An 18289-nucleotide genomic window follows, 5' to 3' on the forward strand; every position below is an offset into this window, starting at 1 on the left:
GAGGTGGAGGGTTGAGATCCAAATGCCTCTAGGTATACCGACTCATCCTCGGAGGGATTAATGGAGGGCCAGTTTCCCCTCTGTTTTAGGAGTTCTAGGATGTCTGAAAAAGAGACATCCTCAGAGGGGGATCTTGGGGACCCCTCCGACTCATCTAAGTCGGTATCCGAAGTTGTAGACTCAGGGGAGTCTAGGTGCTTCCTCTTACAGGTCCTCTTATGCGGAGGATCTCCTAATGGATCAGGAGAATCCTCGGAAGAGGGGGTTCTTCCCAGTGGGGAAACCTGAGGCGGTGGATCTCTCGGTCCGGGAGCAAGAGAGTGGGAAGAGATATCTACAGACACCATAGAGGGAGGAGCTAAGGGGACAGACTGCTGACTGAGCCCAGGGGCCAGCACACTCCTCATCACCTCGAAGGCTCCCCTCCCAGGGAGATCCGAGACCCCGTTCGAAGAAACAGGGGCTCCGGGCCCACCGAAGGGAAGGCTCCGAGGCAGATGTCGGGCCGAGCTCACCAAGGCCGAAGCCCGAGGGAAGAGCAGGGTCGGACAGGGGTCCGATCCCACTGCCCCCCTCGGAGCAGACCAGGAAGCCCGACCACCGGATCCCTCCAAGGAAGGTCTCGAGGAGGAGATAAGAGTAGAAGCTGAAGGAGCAGAAAGGGGTGGTATCTGCCCCGCAGCCGTAGCAGTGACTATTCCCATAGACTCCGGCTCCGTGCTCTGGAGGAGAGTCGAAGGAGGAACTTGAAGAGGGTGTGGACTAGTAGTCGTCTGTTGAGACGGACTATGAAGCATTTGGGCTAGTGCCTGTGATTTTAACAATCTGCTTACCACTCTCTCCAAATCATGGTCTGAGAGCCTGGAAGACCTAGATGAACGGCTCCGATGGCTCCGCTCTGAAAGAAGAGGAGAGGTCGGAGCCGACAGTATCGGTTCCAAAGAGGGGGACCTGGACCGCTTCCTCGACGGAACCATCGGAGCCGAAGAACCCTCGGTTCCAGACGGAGCCGACAACTTATCGGCTCCAAGCCTGGTCAAAGATGTATCAGCTCCGGCCGGAGCCGATACAGGCAAGGAAATAATGGTATCAGAGCCGGCCAGCGTCGATACCGAAGCCTGAGACACATGGTGGTCGGAGCCGGTCGGAGCAGACACCAATGTGGCAGTTAAAGTATCGGCACTGATAGCCATCGGTGCCGAAGATTTAGTCAAAATAAGATCGGCTCCAGCCAGAGCCGATCTCGACTCCAAAAGAGTCGGAGCCAGGGCCGAAGGCTTAGAAGCAGAAGCCTGGGCCTTGGAGGTCTTAGAGGGCTTGCCCGAAGCAGACTTGGCCAGGGAGCCCTCCGGTTTAAGTAGACCTCTTAAAATTAATTTATTTCTCCTTTCCTGCAGGACTCTCTGGCTGAAAGAGTGACAAATAGCACAGGAGTCCTGCAGGTGGAGAGGTCCCAGGCAATAGATACAAGAAGTGTGACCGTCTGTCAGAGACATCTTCTGACAGCACGAGTCACACTTCTTGAAGCCTGAGACCCTCTGTTCTTTGGACATAGTGAGTACACACACAACACACTACTCACACAGTCCCAGATTCAGAAAATTTAACTTAAATTAGGGAAAAAATAAATCACACACACACCCTGACAGGAAGGGATGGGAGGGAATTGAAGGCCCGACTAAATAAAACAACTAGGGAAACAGTAAAACTAGAGCTAGAGACCCTACAACTATCTAAAAACGACAAATAAACTAATATATGAGAGAAAAATTAGGAATGGGGTGACTAAAATTTGTTTAACAAATTACTTACCAAGAGCTGGTAAAAGGAGTACCTCATCAGCGAAGCGGCAAATGAGATCTGGGTATTTACCGCCTTGCATCATGGGATATGGGGCTGCCTCGAGCTGGTAAAAGTGACTCTCGAGCTTAGCAAGTGCAGAGTCGGAGCCGAGGATCGGCTCCGAACCCATCCAGCAAGAATGAAGGCGAGATTGGCAACTTAACATCTATTCTTCACCCTTCAACTGCATACACATGGAAGTTTTTTTGTCTTCTGAAAATGTGTAGAATTTCTTATTGTGTGAAGGCTATTATGCGCATTTCAACAGTTTAAATTCTTATATTTGTGATTTTATTCTCAAGGTAAGATTGAAATAAGTCCTTTTAGATCAGGTCTATTCCCTGGTCAGCAAATCTAAATAAAATAAAATGTTTTTCATAAAATGTCAAATGATGTTGAACAGCATTAGCTAAACTATACTTGTGGAGACTGAAAAGTTAGAAAGATGTCAGTCTCTATAAGTAAAATCTCAATCATCAATCTTTCTGTCTAATTTTATGTCTAAGGTAGGGGTAGGAATCTTTACTCATAATGAAAAACTGACTCGTATAGAATGAAGTCATACTATATGTTACCTAAGATAAGGCAAACTACATGATGCCAGCAAACAGTAAATGCTCTCACTCGTTGAGGGGGATCAAATAGCTATGTTAGTTTTCTTTATTTTTTTTCTTAATGTAAGGTGTTTAAAATCATGTTTAGAAAAACAAGCTGATGAATACAAGGAACTTGGGTCTGTTGTCGGCCATCGAGTGGGCTAACAATCAAACAGATGAACATTGAACAATAAGCATCGAATGGCTGAACATTGAACAGTGAGCATCAAAAATTCACTCATCAAACTTTCATTTCATCGACAGGGTAAATAAATTGTCCAACACTTCCCTGTCTCACATACGCAAGGCTTTCATACCCCTTTTTGCCACTGTAGTGCAGTCTCGGAGTCTGCATATATAATAAGGGGAGATGTTTGAAACACCTCCATGTGTGAGGCAGGGAAGTGTTGGACAAGTTGTTATTTACCCTGTCAATGAAATGAGTTTGATGAGTGAACTTTTGATGCTCACTGTTCAATGTTCAGCCATTCGATGGCTACACAGATCCAAGGAACTTTAAAACTGCATATTCTTGCTGGCCAAGGTAAACAGTATTTCACAAGATAGCACTAGTTTAGTGAAAGCTTAACAAGTGATGGTCTACACTTAAGTTGAAATGCTATTGATCTAACAAATTCTGGGAAATATTCAGAGGTACCCCATTTGTAGAAAGGATGAATTTGCATACCTGTCATGCTCCTGGAGACTCATTGGGTTAAGAAAGAACAATGTCACTTAATAAAGAAAGGCTTCAGAGAGGGTAATTATGCAGCATATGAAGGGAAGTTTAAAAAAGAATGATTATCAATTGACAGATGGGCTCCTCTAAGAAGTGAAGAAAAGCTATAGTAGATAAAGAGAAAAGAAACATGTAGATAAAGGGGATATTGGCTGGATAAAAAGAATAATAATAGCTAATGTTCATTTTACTCCCAAAAAACTGACAAAAGAGAGGGAGATTAAAAAAAAAAAAAACTATTGAGAGAAGTAATAGTTTTTCATTAACGTATCTCCAAAAGGGGTGGGAAGTAGAATGTCATGTTATCTTACTTCTGATTTTAACAAAGGACTGGGTTACAAAGCAATTAAGATGAAGGAAGGTTTCTCACGAGTTTCAATAAAGTCGTTGGCGTATGAGACATACCAAAGTTAGGAAAAACCTTGCAGATTACACCCATTTTTCTGACAAATCCCAAGTCAAGGACTGATATGGTATATATACCACAGAAACATACTTCAATGGCAGACCAATACCCTACCAATAGTAATGTCTGAATATTCAGCACTGATACTATGCATAGCTGCACATAAGGAAGGCAGGGAATATAATTACTGGAAAGTCCCCCTCTCACTACTTAAAGTCATCTGATTTTAGAGAATGGTTTAAAAATAAACTGGTAAGAATATTAAAGAAACTAATGAAAAATTCTACCAAAAAAGTAAAGCAAATGGACAATTTGAAAAAAAGAAGTTATGTACTCACCATAATGTTCCATCTGAGTGGGTGACTTCATCTGTCTGCAACCTGTGGGTATCAGATCCGAACCGGCAGCTTTACCTAGCTAAAGATCCGAGCTCCTAGCTCCTCACCCTACCCATAATCCCCTGCAACACATCCCCCATCCTCAGATTGAGTTTGCCTATAGGGACTCCACAAGACCCTCGAAAGAGGCCAGTAACCTACTGCCTAACAGAATGGACAATCCTCTCCTGGTTAAGAAGCACGAAACTGGTTAGGGGGAATGGAGGGGGGGGGTCGGTTGCAGACAAATGAAGTTACCCACTCAGATGGAACATTATTGTGAGCACATAACTTCTTTATCTGAAGTGGTTAACTTCATTTGGTCTGCAACCTGTGGGACAGAGTCCCCAGCTACCTAGAAAACCTTAGGCGGCCCTCAAGGAAGAATATTCCGGAGCACCGCAGAGCCAAAGGAAGCCCTACTCCTGGAAATCAAATCCAGTTTATAATGGGAAATGAATGTATGAGAGGAGGACCAAGTAGCTGCTGAACATATGCCATCTATAGGGACTCTAGACCAGAAAGCAGCAGAGGTAGCTATGGATCGGGTTGAATGCGCATGGCTTCCCAAAGGAACCGGTTTGTTCGAAGCTAAATAGGCTTAAATGATGCATTGTGAAATCCAGTTAGCTAATGTCACTTTGGTAATAGGTTTGCCTAAAGAAGACTTGGCAAAGGACACAAACAATTGATCAGACTTGCGGTTAGTTGCTGTCCTGTGCAGATAAAACGCAGTTGCCTATGCACATCCAATTTGTGCAGTGTGTATTCCCCTTTGTTCTGGAAATTGGGAAAGAATACTGGCAGATTAATAGACTGATTAATATTCGACTCAGAGGCTACTTTAGGGAGGAAGGAAGGATTAGTCCTGAGAGAAACTCTGTCCTCATGCAAAATTAGATAAGGGGGTTTCATACAGCGGTCTTGAAGCTCAGACACTCTCCTGGCTGAAGTTATTGCAACCAGGAAGGCTGTTTTCCAAGATAAAAATTTCAACTGAGCTGACGCGACCGGTTCGAAAGGAGGGCCCGTCAATTCCTGAAGGACCAGTGTTAAGTCCCATGGTGGAACCGCAGACTTAACTGGTGGTTTTAACAGGAAAGCGCCTTTTAAAAAGGTTTTGCAAATTCTGGTGGAAGCCAGTGATCCTACCTCATCCCCCAAGAGATGGCTGCCAACTGTACTTTAACCGTAGATGCACTGGCTCCCTGATGAAAGATATGGGACAGAAATTCAAGAATCATCGGAATAGGGACAGTACAGGGATCCAAGCCTCTGTCTTTGGCCCAAATGGAAAAGCGTTTCCATTTACTACCATAGATCCTTCTGGTAGAAGGTTTGTGTGCTGCTACCAGAATGGCTTTCACTGGTGACGAGATACAAGGAGTCCCTGCTATCAGCGGAATTGGATCAACCAAGCCGTGAGCTTGAGGTCACCCAGGTTTGTGGGTTGTAATCCCACAGGGTGAGAAATTAGATCCGGGATGGGATCTAAGATCCAAGGAGGAACTACACTGTGAGACCGCAGGTCAGGGAACCAGATCTGGCGAGGCCAGAATGGGGCTACGAGGATTACCTTGCTCCCCAACTGATGTGCTTTCTGCAGGAACTTCGTCATGAGCGGAAGTGGGGGATAAGCACAAAGGAGACCGGGGGGGCCAAGCATGAACCAGAGCATCTCTGGGGCTCTCCCCTATTGGGGGTATTAGAGCAAAATATTCGCTGCACTTTGTGTTTGCCGGGGAAGCAAAAAGATCACAGCAAGGTAGACCCCATTTAAGGAAGATCTGTTTCGCTACCAACGGGTTTAGAGACCACTCGTACGGTGTGAGGATCAGGCGACTTAGCTTGTCCGCTAGGATGTTGGTCCGTCCCGGAATGTGCATTGCTACCAGAAAGTGGTTGGTGGAGATCGCCCATTCCCAAACTCTCATGGCCTCTCGGCAAAGGAGATAAGATCTGGTTCCTCCCTGTTTGTTGATGTACCAGACTACAGCCATGTTGTCTGACTGAATTGCAATAGTTCCTGGAGGAAGATGGTCTTGTAGGGCTTGCACTGCCAAAAGCACTGCCCTTATCTCCAGGACATTGATATGCAGAACAGTCTCTGAGGGAGCCCACGTGCCTTGGACGGTTCTGCCCATAGCATGCCCCCCCACCCGAGGCGAGAAGCATCTGTGGTCAACATGGCTTGGGGCTGAGGCATGACGAACGGTCTCCCCTCTTGTAGCTCCTGAGAGTGCAGCTACCAGAGAAGGGAGTCCTTGCAAACCCTGCTCAGGGGAATCGGGGTGCTCAAGGGGTGCAGCAACAGTGACCACTGGACCTGAAGAGTCCATTGTAGGATTCTCATACGCAGGCGTGCAAAGGGCGACAGACCGATGGCTGCCACCATGGAGCCCAAAGCTTTCAGGACTAATTCCGCAGGTGGGGCTGAGGGCTAGAGAATTGGCAAAACATGAAGAGACAAATTGCGCAACCTGTCTGTTGTTAGAAAGGCCTTGGAGTGACGTGCATCTATCTTGGCCCCTATAAATTCCAGAACCTGCACAGGATGAAGGAATGATTTTTGAAGGTTCACAGTAATACCTAGACGCTGAGTAAGAGCCAGGGTATAATCCCTGGCCCAGCAGAGCTGATGCCTGGTGGAGCTGGTGAGGAGCCAGTCGTCCAGGTACGGAAAGACCCGAATGTCCTGAAGTCTCAGGTGGTCTGCGACCACCGCCATGACTTTGGTGAACACCCTGGGGGCTGAGATGAGGCTGAATGGAAGAGCCCTGAACTGAAAATGACTGACTCCCAGCCGAAAGCGGTGGAACCTCCTGGATTGTCTGACCATTAGAATGTGGTAGTACGCATCCTTGAGGTCTATGGAGCACATCCAGTTGTTCTCCCGGAGGAAGTGGAGAATAGATTGCAGGGTGACCATCCGGAATTTCTCCTTGGGAATGAACAGGCTTAGAGATGAGAGGTCTAGTATAGGCCTCAGTTCCCCCATCTTTTTTGGCACTAAAAAGAACCTGGAGTAATTTCCCAATCCGGACTGGCCTGGGGGAATGGGCTGGATGGCTCTTTTTTCTAAAAGCTTCGAAATTTCCGAATCTGCCGCCTCCCTTTGATCGGGTGGGACATCGAGGAGGAGTTTCATAGGAGAGGGTAGACTCAGAAAGGGAATGGAATAACCTCTGGATATAACTCGGAGCACCCACCGGTCCATAGTAATGGGCTCCCAATTTTGGAGGTGCTCTGACAGATGCCCCCTGACTGCCTCCAGAGAGGGACAGCCGGGTAACCCCTCAGGGCTGTTGAGCGGGCCTCTCTGAGAAAGGTTCTCGGGACCCAAGATTCCTCGGCCCCCCTCTGCCTCTGGGCCGGCGTCCACCTTGTCCTCCTCTGCCTCTGAAGGATGAGGGGTCTGAAGCGGGACGGGACTGCTGTGATTTCCGGAACCACATCTTCTTTTGTCCCCTCTGGTTCCTGGAGAAGGACCGTTGGGGATTAGAGAAGCGGATCCCGACGGCAGACAGCGTCTTCCCGTCCTTTTCGCTTTGGACCAGCGTGTCGCAGACGGTCTTGCCAAAGAGCGTAGAACCGTCAAAGGGCACGTTAGCGAAGGACGCCTTGAAGGGTTCCACAAAATCGCAAAGGCGGAGCCAGGCATGGTGCCACAGAGCGATGCCTGCTCCGCTGGCTCTAGCCGCTCCCTCCGTGGCATGGGAGAGTAGCCACATAGATGTATTAGTAATAGATTTCAGAGTGGCCATGCGAGTCGAGAAGATGCGTTCGTCCTCGGCCGCCATGGACTCCGGGGGGGCTCCAGCATATTCCTTAATCAAGTCTTGCTGAGTCTGATCACGTGCGCCATATAGTTCAGCGCCCTCACAGAGAAGGTAGCTGAAGCAAACATCAGCTTTCCAATGCGGTCGAACGTCCGAGATTCCTTATCTGGAGGGAGGACCAAGGAACTCTCCTGCACTAGTTCCTTCTTGGTGGCAGCCGCCACCACCATGGCATCCACTGGAGAACCTTTAGACTAAGCCATCCTATCAGAAGGGGGACTAAGTACCCTGTCTGGCCTTCTGGGAATCGGCTCCACGGTGTCCGGCTCCTTCCAAACCCTGGTGGTAATTAAGTCCACCAGGGGGTCAGCTGGGGGGGGGGACACCCAAGAAGTAGATGGGCCTGCATCAAACGTATCCAGAAACACAGACTCATCCGAGGAAGGTTTTTGGGCAGACCACTCTCCTCTGATTCGCAACATTTCCATGATGTCTACAAAGGAGACATCCTCAGGGGGCAACCTTGGGGAACCTTCCCCTTCTGCCAAATCTGTGTTCTCTGTGAGGGACTCAGGGGAGTCCAGGTGCCTCCTTTGCACTTCCGTTTGTGAGTAACCTCCTCGATGGGGCTATCCGAGGAGGGCTCACCCACGGGGTCCTGTTCCTCTAAGGCAACCAACTGGAGCGCTGATGCAGGCTGTCCCTGTGGCCGGATGACGGAGGACAGGCCCAAATGCGCAGGGGTGATGGATGGATCCGTAGCCCGGACCGGAGATCTGGAAGTCCTCGACATCACCCCCTCCACTACATCAAACGCCAAGGGTGAACCGCCCTCCCCTGGCTCTGAGAGCAGCCCCCTCGGCGCCGATGCAGGGATCGGCATCAGAGCCGAAGCAGTCAGACCCGAGAGGGAAGTGTGCTCCGACCTAAACGGCGCCAGAGACACCGTTCCCCCCACGGTTCCGATGCTCAGCTCTCGGCCCCGAGAGCTAGGATCCGACACGCTTGAGGGCATAGTCGGCATCGAAGTAACCAAGACTGTCGGCGCAGACGGATCCCCGGGTCCAAAACAGCATGGATCTGAAGACTCCGAAACCCGATACCAGGTCGGAGAAGGAGCGATTGGGGTAAAGAAAGGGGCCGAGCTCCCTCCCCCCCAGAGGGGGGGGGGGCTTGGGGCACTCCCATCTGCATTTGAGCCTGCAAGAAACGACACATCATCCAGTCCAAATCAGCATCGGTCAAGCTTCTGGTGGATCTGGAGGAGGTTGCCGAGGCGGGCCTAGAGGGCCGCCTCGAGGACCTCGAGGGAGACTGGTACTCCTCTTCCGGCTCCGGGGAAAAGCAAGGAGAGAGGAGCCGAGAATAAGGAGAACCAGAGACCCTCTTAGTGGGACTAGCTACCTTAGCTGACGGGGCCGAGGGATGAGACTCAGCCCGCCTTTTGTGCCTATGCTGGTCCTTGTCTCTCCTCTTCTCCTTAGAAGAGTCCCCCTCACCCTGAGAAACAGAGGGAGTTTGAGTAACCAACAAGGGAGGGGGATCGGAAGGCACGGAAGCCGCAGCCGTGACCGGTGCCTTAGAGGGAGAGGAGGAAGAAGAATCCGGGGGCAACAATCCCGCCAGGATTAGCTTGTTCCTCCTATCCCTGATGGCCCAGGGGTTGAAAGCTGCACAGACCTGGCAGCTGGTGGATAAATGGGCCACCCCCAGACAAATAACGCACTGAGTGTGGCCATCGGCTGGGGACAGCTTATGACCACACTCAGTGCATTTAGAAGAAATGGCTTTAGGCCCTTCAGCCATCACACTACACACTCACACACTAGGGGGAGGGTGAAAAAATAAATTTGAAGAGAATTTATCACAAAAAAATTAAATTAAGTATACTAGACGGTAAAGGGGGCTAAACCATGCACACACAACACAGAAAATCCTAATAAAAAAGCGATTTTAAAGTTTTTTATAAACTTGAAATCTCTCACCCACGCCAAGAGCTCATCTCTAGAAGCTGCTGTAAGTCGCGGCAAACTAGATCTGAGGATGGGGGATGTGTTGCAGGGGGTTATGGGTAGGGGGAGGAGTTAGGAGCTCGGATCTTTAGCTAGGTAAAGCTGCCGGCTTGGATCCGAGGTCAGATCCGATACCCACAGGTTCCAGACCAAATGAAGTTAACCACTTCAGAGTCAATAGATAAGAGATACAAAAAAAACAAGATACTTGGGAAAGGCAGAATAAGGAATATCTAAGTAGTCTATATAAAAGAAAGGATCTGTAAAATATAAGAGAATAGCTAAGTCAATGATGAATCAAAACAGAACAATCAAAACATAAAGTGTTTTGAGTATCTGGATATAATAAATGATTAAAGTAAATGTCAAATAAATAATCTTATTTTGATAATACCCCAATGGCTCAAAGGTATCTGGTGAAGAGACTGATATGATTGACAGTGAAAAGGGCTCTAGTAAAAATGGTTGATATGCAACAATGCAATACATACCAGACTGACAAGAGAACTCAGAAGGATACCATGAATATTCAAAAACTACTATACAGAAATACACGGTGCACAGCAGTTGAATGAACATCACCAAAAGATCTTGAGCTTTAAAAGTATATGGATGGTCAGTTGTACTCCCAGGCACATGGTGCCCATAGCAGTTGCCCTTCTCGCTACTCCTTAGCTACACTATGTAACACTAGTTAAATGTTACATACCAAAGTTGAAAGGCATGATGATGAAATGGGGGGGGGGTCAAGAAATAAAGAGGAGGATTTGGGACAAAGGCCCATAAGGAGGACAAAAACCACCGTACATATTACATTTATAAAACAGCAAAACTTATTCTAAAAGCTAAGCAAGTATGGAAAGAGAGAAAGGGTATTTAACCAACAGGGATAACTGCATGTAGGGATACAGAACACAGGCAAGAGGGGTATGGAATTTATTGGATAAAATCACCACAGAAACCAAGGTATGGGGGATCAAATAACTGTGGACAGAAGGTAATAGAGTGGGATGAAGCCAAGAAGAAGTTTGGATTGCAAGTTACAGACCACCTTCCCTACTAAGGGTTTATCAGTGTACAGGGAACAAGAAAGGGCTAGAGAGTGCTAAGTGAAAGACCAGCTCTGAGTATACAGCAGAAGCTGCTGCTAAAAAAGGGGTAATTACTGCATTTTAATCAGAATATGTTAGAAAAGATTAGGAAGACTGGGAAGAGAGACTAGAAAGGCACTCTAGAAGACAGCAGTGGGAGGACACGGTCACCTGTATGGTTCCCAAAGTATTAAAGTCTGGAATGTTTAGGATTTTTGTGAAGTAATGCACAAAAAACCAAAGACAAGCAAAGAATAATCCACGACCTTGAAGAAAGGAACCAGAACTCTGCTAAAGTCCACAAGGCTGTATTTTTATTTCTGAAGTGTTCCAAAAGTCACGGTTTTAGGATTCTGACTAATAAATCAAATTCTATATGAAATGGTATATGGATGGGCATCAAAAATATCTCACGCACATTTTATTGCATGTCTTTATCAGTGCAAAGTAATAATAAAAAGAAAAAAATTTTTTAACAATTCACTGACAATCCAAACACATCTTTAAGCATATTCCTTAACAATCTACAACCCCAACCAGACTTCAGACTTTTATGTTCTGAAACCTAGGAAACTGGTATTTTAAAATGTTTTTTATGGTTAGTCATTTTTATTTAAGTGCAGATGTTGTTGCAAACATTTCATTTTTTGAGTTGGTATAATGACTAACTTTTTTAACATCCAACTCCAAAGCACCACACCTTAGTACTAGACTTACTAATTAATTAATTGTATAATTGCTAGGCTATTTAATGGAGGTTACTGCATACTGCATTTTGTTTTCACTTGATAAAGATCAGGACTGCCTGAGCGAAAGCGCTTGTGTGATTTTATCTGTGACTTTTGGAATACTTCAGTGTGATTTTATCTGTGACTTTTGGAACACTTCAGAAATAAAAATACAGCCTTGTGGACTTTAGCAGAGTTCTGGTTCCTTTCTTCAAGGTCGTGGATTATTCTTTGCATGTTTAGGATTTTTGCATGGAAGTGTTTGCATAGGTATGTTTATACCCCAAATAGACTTAATAGACTTATTCCTCAGGTAGATGGCACTTGCTGGAGGGGTGATAAGAAAGAGAGATATAATTGGGAATGCGTTTATGGGAACATAATGAGCTGTCATATTTTAAAAATGCCCCATAAAATACTTTGTCATTATTAAGCAAATAAATGTAACTAAGAAAATGATTCTTTTGAACGTGAATATAAGATCTGAATTGCCTAAACACAGGCAGACCTTGCTAGGCTGCCAAAAAAAGCAATTACTAGAAAATGGAAATTAAAATCTAAAATGAACATAAAAGAGCACTGAATATTGCCAAGGAGACTGAGATGGGATCTTTGAAAAGTGGAAGGTGCAAATTACATAGTGTCAAAAGGAATTTATGGGAACAATACATGCAGAATAATGTTCAGGAAGAGGACTGAAATTTAAGGAAAGATAGGACATGAGCAATTTACATAATTGTTATGGTGAATAACTGTTAAAATGAAAACATGTATGTATAATGCATGAAGTTAATGAAAAATGTTTAAAATTGTTCTATTTTCTGTAATCATCTCTATGTGTATCCATGTCATTGTTCAATATGTTAAGTTGATAAAGGTGTTAAAAAAACAAGTTTATTATCAAGCCCAAATGGCGATAACAACCTAGCTAAGAAATGGAAAAGACAACATAAGAACAGGCCAAGCCAACATTAAATAATACTAGAGTAAAGAAACCAGATGTACTACTTTCTGTTCTCTTTAACAAGAAAATGAAGCCCATGTGTACAAAGTTTATTTTCAGGTGGCAGGCCTTTCCATACCTTGAAGTATGGAAATACTACCTCTGTAGGGGGAAAAAAACATATGGTGCTTTGGAATCAGCCTGAAATTGCCCAAATTGCTACAATGAGGGACTTGAGGCTTGGATGCAGAAGTCTGCTTTCTTGCTATGTTAACAAAGCACTGCCAAGGGGCAGGGCCACTTGTTCAATCATTAATTTATTTTTGTTAACTAAGGTGACCCACTTGGACCTTTTTCACACGTGGCCTGGCAACACTGTCTAGTTAAATGAATAGCTCGGAGTCACAGTAGGCGAATGGAAACTGAGGCAATCAAAACCCTGGCCTTAATTTTCTGAGGTAACTACAAGACATCATTAATTATTTTGGAAAAACTTGGCTAGGCTTAGAAAGGCACACCAGGTCATTAGCCTAGTACATTATATGGATCTATGAAGAGGCTTTTGGTCCAATGATGTCTGGCTCCTTAAGTAACAACTACTATAACTGAAAAAAAAATGCTCCACTGATATTTGGCCATGGATGACCCAAGCACAACAGTTTGAAATGTCACAAAATGATGGATCGTCATAAATCTGGGGAACTTCTGAAACTACATTCAATGATACATCATAACATAGTACTACAGTGGGTTCTTTAAGTGCCAGGAGTAGAAAAAAAAAAGTTGCAACTATCAGGAAGCAGACATATTTGGGCAACATTTTTACCACTGTAATGCAGTAAACCAACCAGTTTGTTCTGACAAGACAGCCTCTTCCAGAAAGCTGTGTTGAAGTGGTGGAGACATAGGACAGCACAGGCTACTGGGATTAACTTCCTTTTGTGAAGTGGAACAGGACAGCAGCTGTACCTCCACAAGCTGCAGAAGTAACACTTCCAGATGACATAATCCTTAGACCATTTGGTCACCTACTCCTATTTCATAAATAAATTCAAAAGAAACATTTAATTTTTGCTTTTAAGATTTTTTTTTATTCATATCACAATTTTGAAGCACTTTTTTTTTTTAACCAAGCGGTGCTTTTCCTTCCAAAATAGGTCTGCTTAGATAGATGATCTTTGTTATGCAGACTTCTATCACTAGCTGGAGAAGGGTAAAATATTTTACAGAAGGTGGCACAACGCACCTGATCACTGGCATTGTGATTCTATCCTAAAACAGTAACAACAATGAAAAGGGTGAGTCTTTAAAAGAAATCTGATACTCACTACAGCACCTGTTGGTTAATTTTTCTATGGATGTTAGCTGCATATGTGCAAAATCATAAGTTGTAATATCTCTATAAAACCAGACACATGGAATAAGATTAGTAGTTTCTACAAAGTGTTATTAAAGCTTAAGGTTTAGGAAATGGCCACCAGACACAAAGAGTAAAGTACAATGAATCACTACTTCGATGACAAAAAGTGCTGGACAGCTTGGCTTTCCCAAAAGGCTATGGTGTGAGACTGCTATAACTGATGAAAGTTCAGTCTGGATAATGGACATCCACCACTAGCTAATTTCATGAATAAAATGTCCTGCCAGATCAGCTCTTACGAGGAATATCTAGCTGGATAAATTATCTCCAGATCCTAGTAACATTTACTTGTTTGGTGTTACATTTCTATGCAATTTGATTAAAATAGTCAACTACCCATAAGCCTTGCTTTCCTACAAAGACTAGAGATATCCATGCAGATGTAGCTGGATTCTGAACCATTGTTTATTCTCCATACTTATAACAGTTTGTCTTCCACAATCACCTTATTATCACCAAACAAAAGGTCCACTTCTCTGCCATCTAGCCTACTGGCTACCACAAGCACAAAGCATAAGAAACTGACTGCCAAAGCAAATCAAATTATAAGAAAACAAGCTGCCACATAAACTTCAATGTAACACTAACCTTACAGTCTGCGTCCGGATAATTAATGTTTTGTCTTTGTGCTTGCTGTATAACCTTCTGCAAAGTTAAGATTTGGTTGTTTGCTACCGCAAGCTGTGAAAGACAACATAACATTAAAAACAGAGGCATTTTTTTTATTACATAGATATGTTTCAAAATATATGCATCAAATATCACAACAAATAGAAACCTTAACATTTTGAATACACAAAACAGCAACTGAAATCATATTTTATAAGCATAGCATAATGTGAACAGTCACCTCAAATTTCAGCAGTTAAAAATCATGGGACTGGCATTTATCATCAACTTAAAAAAAATGTTTGTACTTTTAGTTCTTACTTTTTCCTTTTCATATTACACAGCTCAGTTTGATTGTATAATGCTCAAGGCATGCAAAACTCTAAGCCTAGCAGATGGCATTCAGACTTCAATACATTCCACTAAAGTACCAACATGAACAAGTTATTTCACCTATTACTAATCTAGAAGCTTTCACATAAATGATAAACCGTAACCGCTGGTAAGATCACATCCTCATAGTGAACTAAGAGAAACAGCCAGGTAAGTCAGACACCTGAGAGTGAAAGCTGGACTCTGCACCATGTGTTCAGTAATATTCAAGGTAACTGACAAAATACATCAGAGTTCTATCCTGCAAAGAAGACAAGACCTTGCGCTCCCCTGCTTATTGAGATACCACATCATTGTGGCACTGTCTGTGAAAACTTTGAGTGGCCTGGCATGAAAGAGGGAATGCAGAGCCCTCATCTCTTTTATGTTGATGTGGTCTGAACTCTGATGAGGATGCCAGAGACCCTGAACCTTTAGGAGGCCACAGGAGGCACTCCACCCCGTGGTTCAGGTGTCTGTAAAGAGCACTTACTGGGGCTTGAAAGGAAAGCTCTGGGTTGACAAAGTTAGTGAATCCACCACTAAAGCTTGAGCCTGAGTCCTGTGGATGGCAGTGTTGAAGCTACAATGATTTGAGGTACCACTGAAGTTTCCTCATATGAAGACTGGCAAGAGGGAGCATGGCAATGGTGGAAACCATATACCCCAGGACCCTAAGAAATTTCCTGGCCATGACAAATGTCAGACAAAGAAGGGATTGGAAAAAGGTTATAAGAGAGACAGCCTTGGGGGGTAGGCATACATGTCAACATGGAAACTGTCTGAAGCCTGCAGCTAAGGAAAATATGATCTTGGAAAGGTGTCAGAACTGACTTCTGGAGGTTTACGGTCAACTCCATATTGTATAATAGCATGTAGCAAACTTGAGATATTTTAGCAGACTGCTGGGGAAAGTAACTTGAATAAACAGATTATCCAGATAGGGAAAAACATGAATACCTCGAATTCTGCAAATAGCAATGACAGGAGTGAGGCACTGGTGAAAACTATTGGGCCAGTACAGCGGCCAAAGGGCAAAACAGAGAAATGAAAATGCAAGAAGAGATAGAGAAACATAAAAATTTCCAGAAAACAGAATGGATGGGGATGTGAAGGTATGCATCCTTGAGATCCAGAGATATCAAAAAGGCCTGCGGATGAAGGAGGAACAATGTCTGAAGAGAGAACATCTGAAAGGAATGAATCTTGAGAAAGGTATTCAGCAGGGAAAGATCCAGAATTGTTCTCCATGTATCCTTCTTTTGTAGGACCAAAAACATCCTGAAATAAAATTCCTTCCCTACCTGGGTGGGAGGTATGTCTTGGAATAGTGCCCTGTGCCAAAAGAGAGTTAAAAACCTCTGGGAAATGGGAGAGCTGTTTCTGAGGAGATTGAAGAATGGACTTCTACACCATGAAATATCCCTGATGGATAATGCAAAAAACCCAAGAGTATGAAGTGATATGTAGCCAATTTGGGAGAGACACGGAAAAATGGGACAAGGGAAGGAGAAAGCAAACTGTTGAATAGAGCCAGGCTTGTCCTTAAAAAGAGGCTTCTGAGAGGGAAAAGTCTATGTAGACTCAGTAGAAGGCACATGCCTAGAACTCTTCTTACCCTTGGGAGGAGGACAGGATTGCCTACAAAGGCAGATTTGGAGGGATAGTTCCTCTGAAACTTAGGAATGGGAGAAATAAAAGTATTCCTTGGCTCCTGCAAGGCTTTGCCTTGTCCTGGAGGAACTTGGAAAGGTCAACAGCAGCAGCAGATCCAAAAAGATTGTTTTTATCCAAAGGTGTATCCATAGGTTTGGCAGACCTGTCGTCAGGTACAGCCTGAAGACAAAGCCAAGAATAATGCCTCAAAACTGAAGCAAATGCAGCAGCCCTGGAAGAGGCGTCAGCTACATTTGATTGAATGACAGGTAACTTTAGCAGTGGAGCCCAGCAGGGAAAGGGACGAAGCTTTCCTTTCAGATTCAGGAAGATCAGAAACCACCTTTGAAACCTGAGAAATGACAGCCAAAACATACCTGGTCATATGAGTCTTGCTAGTTAATGGCCCTAAAAGACAAAGTGGCAGCAGTGTAAACATTCTTGCCCATCCCTTCCATGGCCCTATTACCCTTTATCAGAAGGCAACAACAACATGACTGGCTTGTCAAAAGACACTGACAATACAGAAGGTTCAGCAGATGGGCATTTACAAAGAAATTTGCATTCCTTAGGCACTTTACAGAACCTGCACCGTAAAAATCTACTGCCAGTCATTAGCAGACCGGAGTTCCACTGTGGCGACCCCTAACCGGGAAAAGCCGAAAGAAGAACAAAGGCACTTTACAGAACCTATAAGGCTTCTTAGGTATAGCAGGCTGAGAGTCAGGGGCTACAGAAGCTGACAAAAAGTATCCAAAAGGCCAGCCAAAACACGAAGGAACAGCAGATGGTTTGGAAGACTATCTGTAGGAGCTCATAATATAATTTTTGCATATCATAAACTTGAGAACAATCCCAATTAAAATAGTCCATTATACTGGCAATGGTATCCCAAAAGGACAGCACTTCTAAAGGGGATTCTGGAATTAAGGAATCCTCCTCCCCCCTTAGTCATAGTCCACAGGGGAAGGGATTTAGGAAGAATAAGCCAAGGATTCTTCTCCAGAGTCCATATCTTCATCCAAGAAATTTAATTCTTTAGGCCTTTTGAGTGGAAAGGAAGACCAGGGAGGAGCAGAAAACAAAGACCTCCTGAGGTGGATTCAAGGCCAACAAAGTATTAAACCTGAGTGAAATCCTGCCAATCGCATTGGGGATCCTTCACAACAGGGGAAATATGATTCATCTTTAGTTTCTTTTTCTGTGGGGCTTCAGCTCAAAACACCCTCAGAGGGTCAGATCCCTGACAAGATTCTATAATGGTTGTAGAAATCTCCTTCCTCACTAAGACCTGAGGAATCCCCCTTGGTCACTTAGATATAATCAGCCGAGGTTTCCACTCAACATCAAGCACAGACATTTAAAAAGCTTCAAAGGACATGCGAGAAGCTGGATCCATGCCAGCCTCTGACTGGGCTGAGGCAGAGGAATCTGAAGCAAGTACTGGACTGTCCCTCTGGCTTTAACAAGCCTCAAGAGAGATGTTCTTGGGAGGCTTGACAGCAGTCAGATCAGGCCTAACTTTTTTGGCCTTCTTCTTGGCAGATAGCTGGCCTTTGGGACAGGAGGATTATGGTACAGCACTCAGCCAACTTAAGACTTTGGTTCTCTAAATATATGGACAAAGAAGACAGCTGTCTATGCAGGGTCTTAGGCACAAACATCTGATAGATAGAACACTTGGTATGGTCGTAGGAAGCTCCCAAACAAAAAAAGACA

At 44.6% G+C, this 18289-nt stretch overlaps 1 protein-coding gene across 1 annotated transcript in view; it reads right to left on the bottom strand.

Moving 5' to 3' along the window:
• LOC122793328 (protein RUFY3-like) overlaps positions 1 to 18289 on the bottom strand; it is a gene marked incomplete in the record, with an annotated part of 2132439 nt that overhangs the window by 1072535 nt on the left and 1041615 nt on the right. Inside the window, 1 exon segment of the mRNA XM_044061223.1 lies at positions 14522 to 14614. Coding sequence (XP_043917158.1) covers positions 14522 to 14614 — 93 coding nt within the window.

This window comes from Protopterus annectens, chromosome 2.part0 (assembly GCF_019279795.1).
Source record: "Protopterus annectens isolate FY-2018-M chromosome 2.part0, PAN1.0, whole genome shotgun sequence".
NCBI classification, from domain to species: Eukaryota; Metazoa; Chordata; order Ceratodontiformes; family Protopteridae; genus Protopterus; species Protopterus annectens.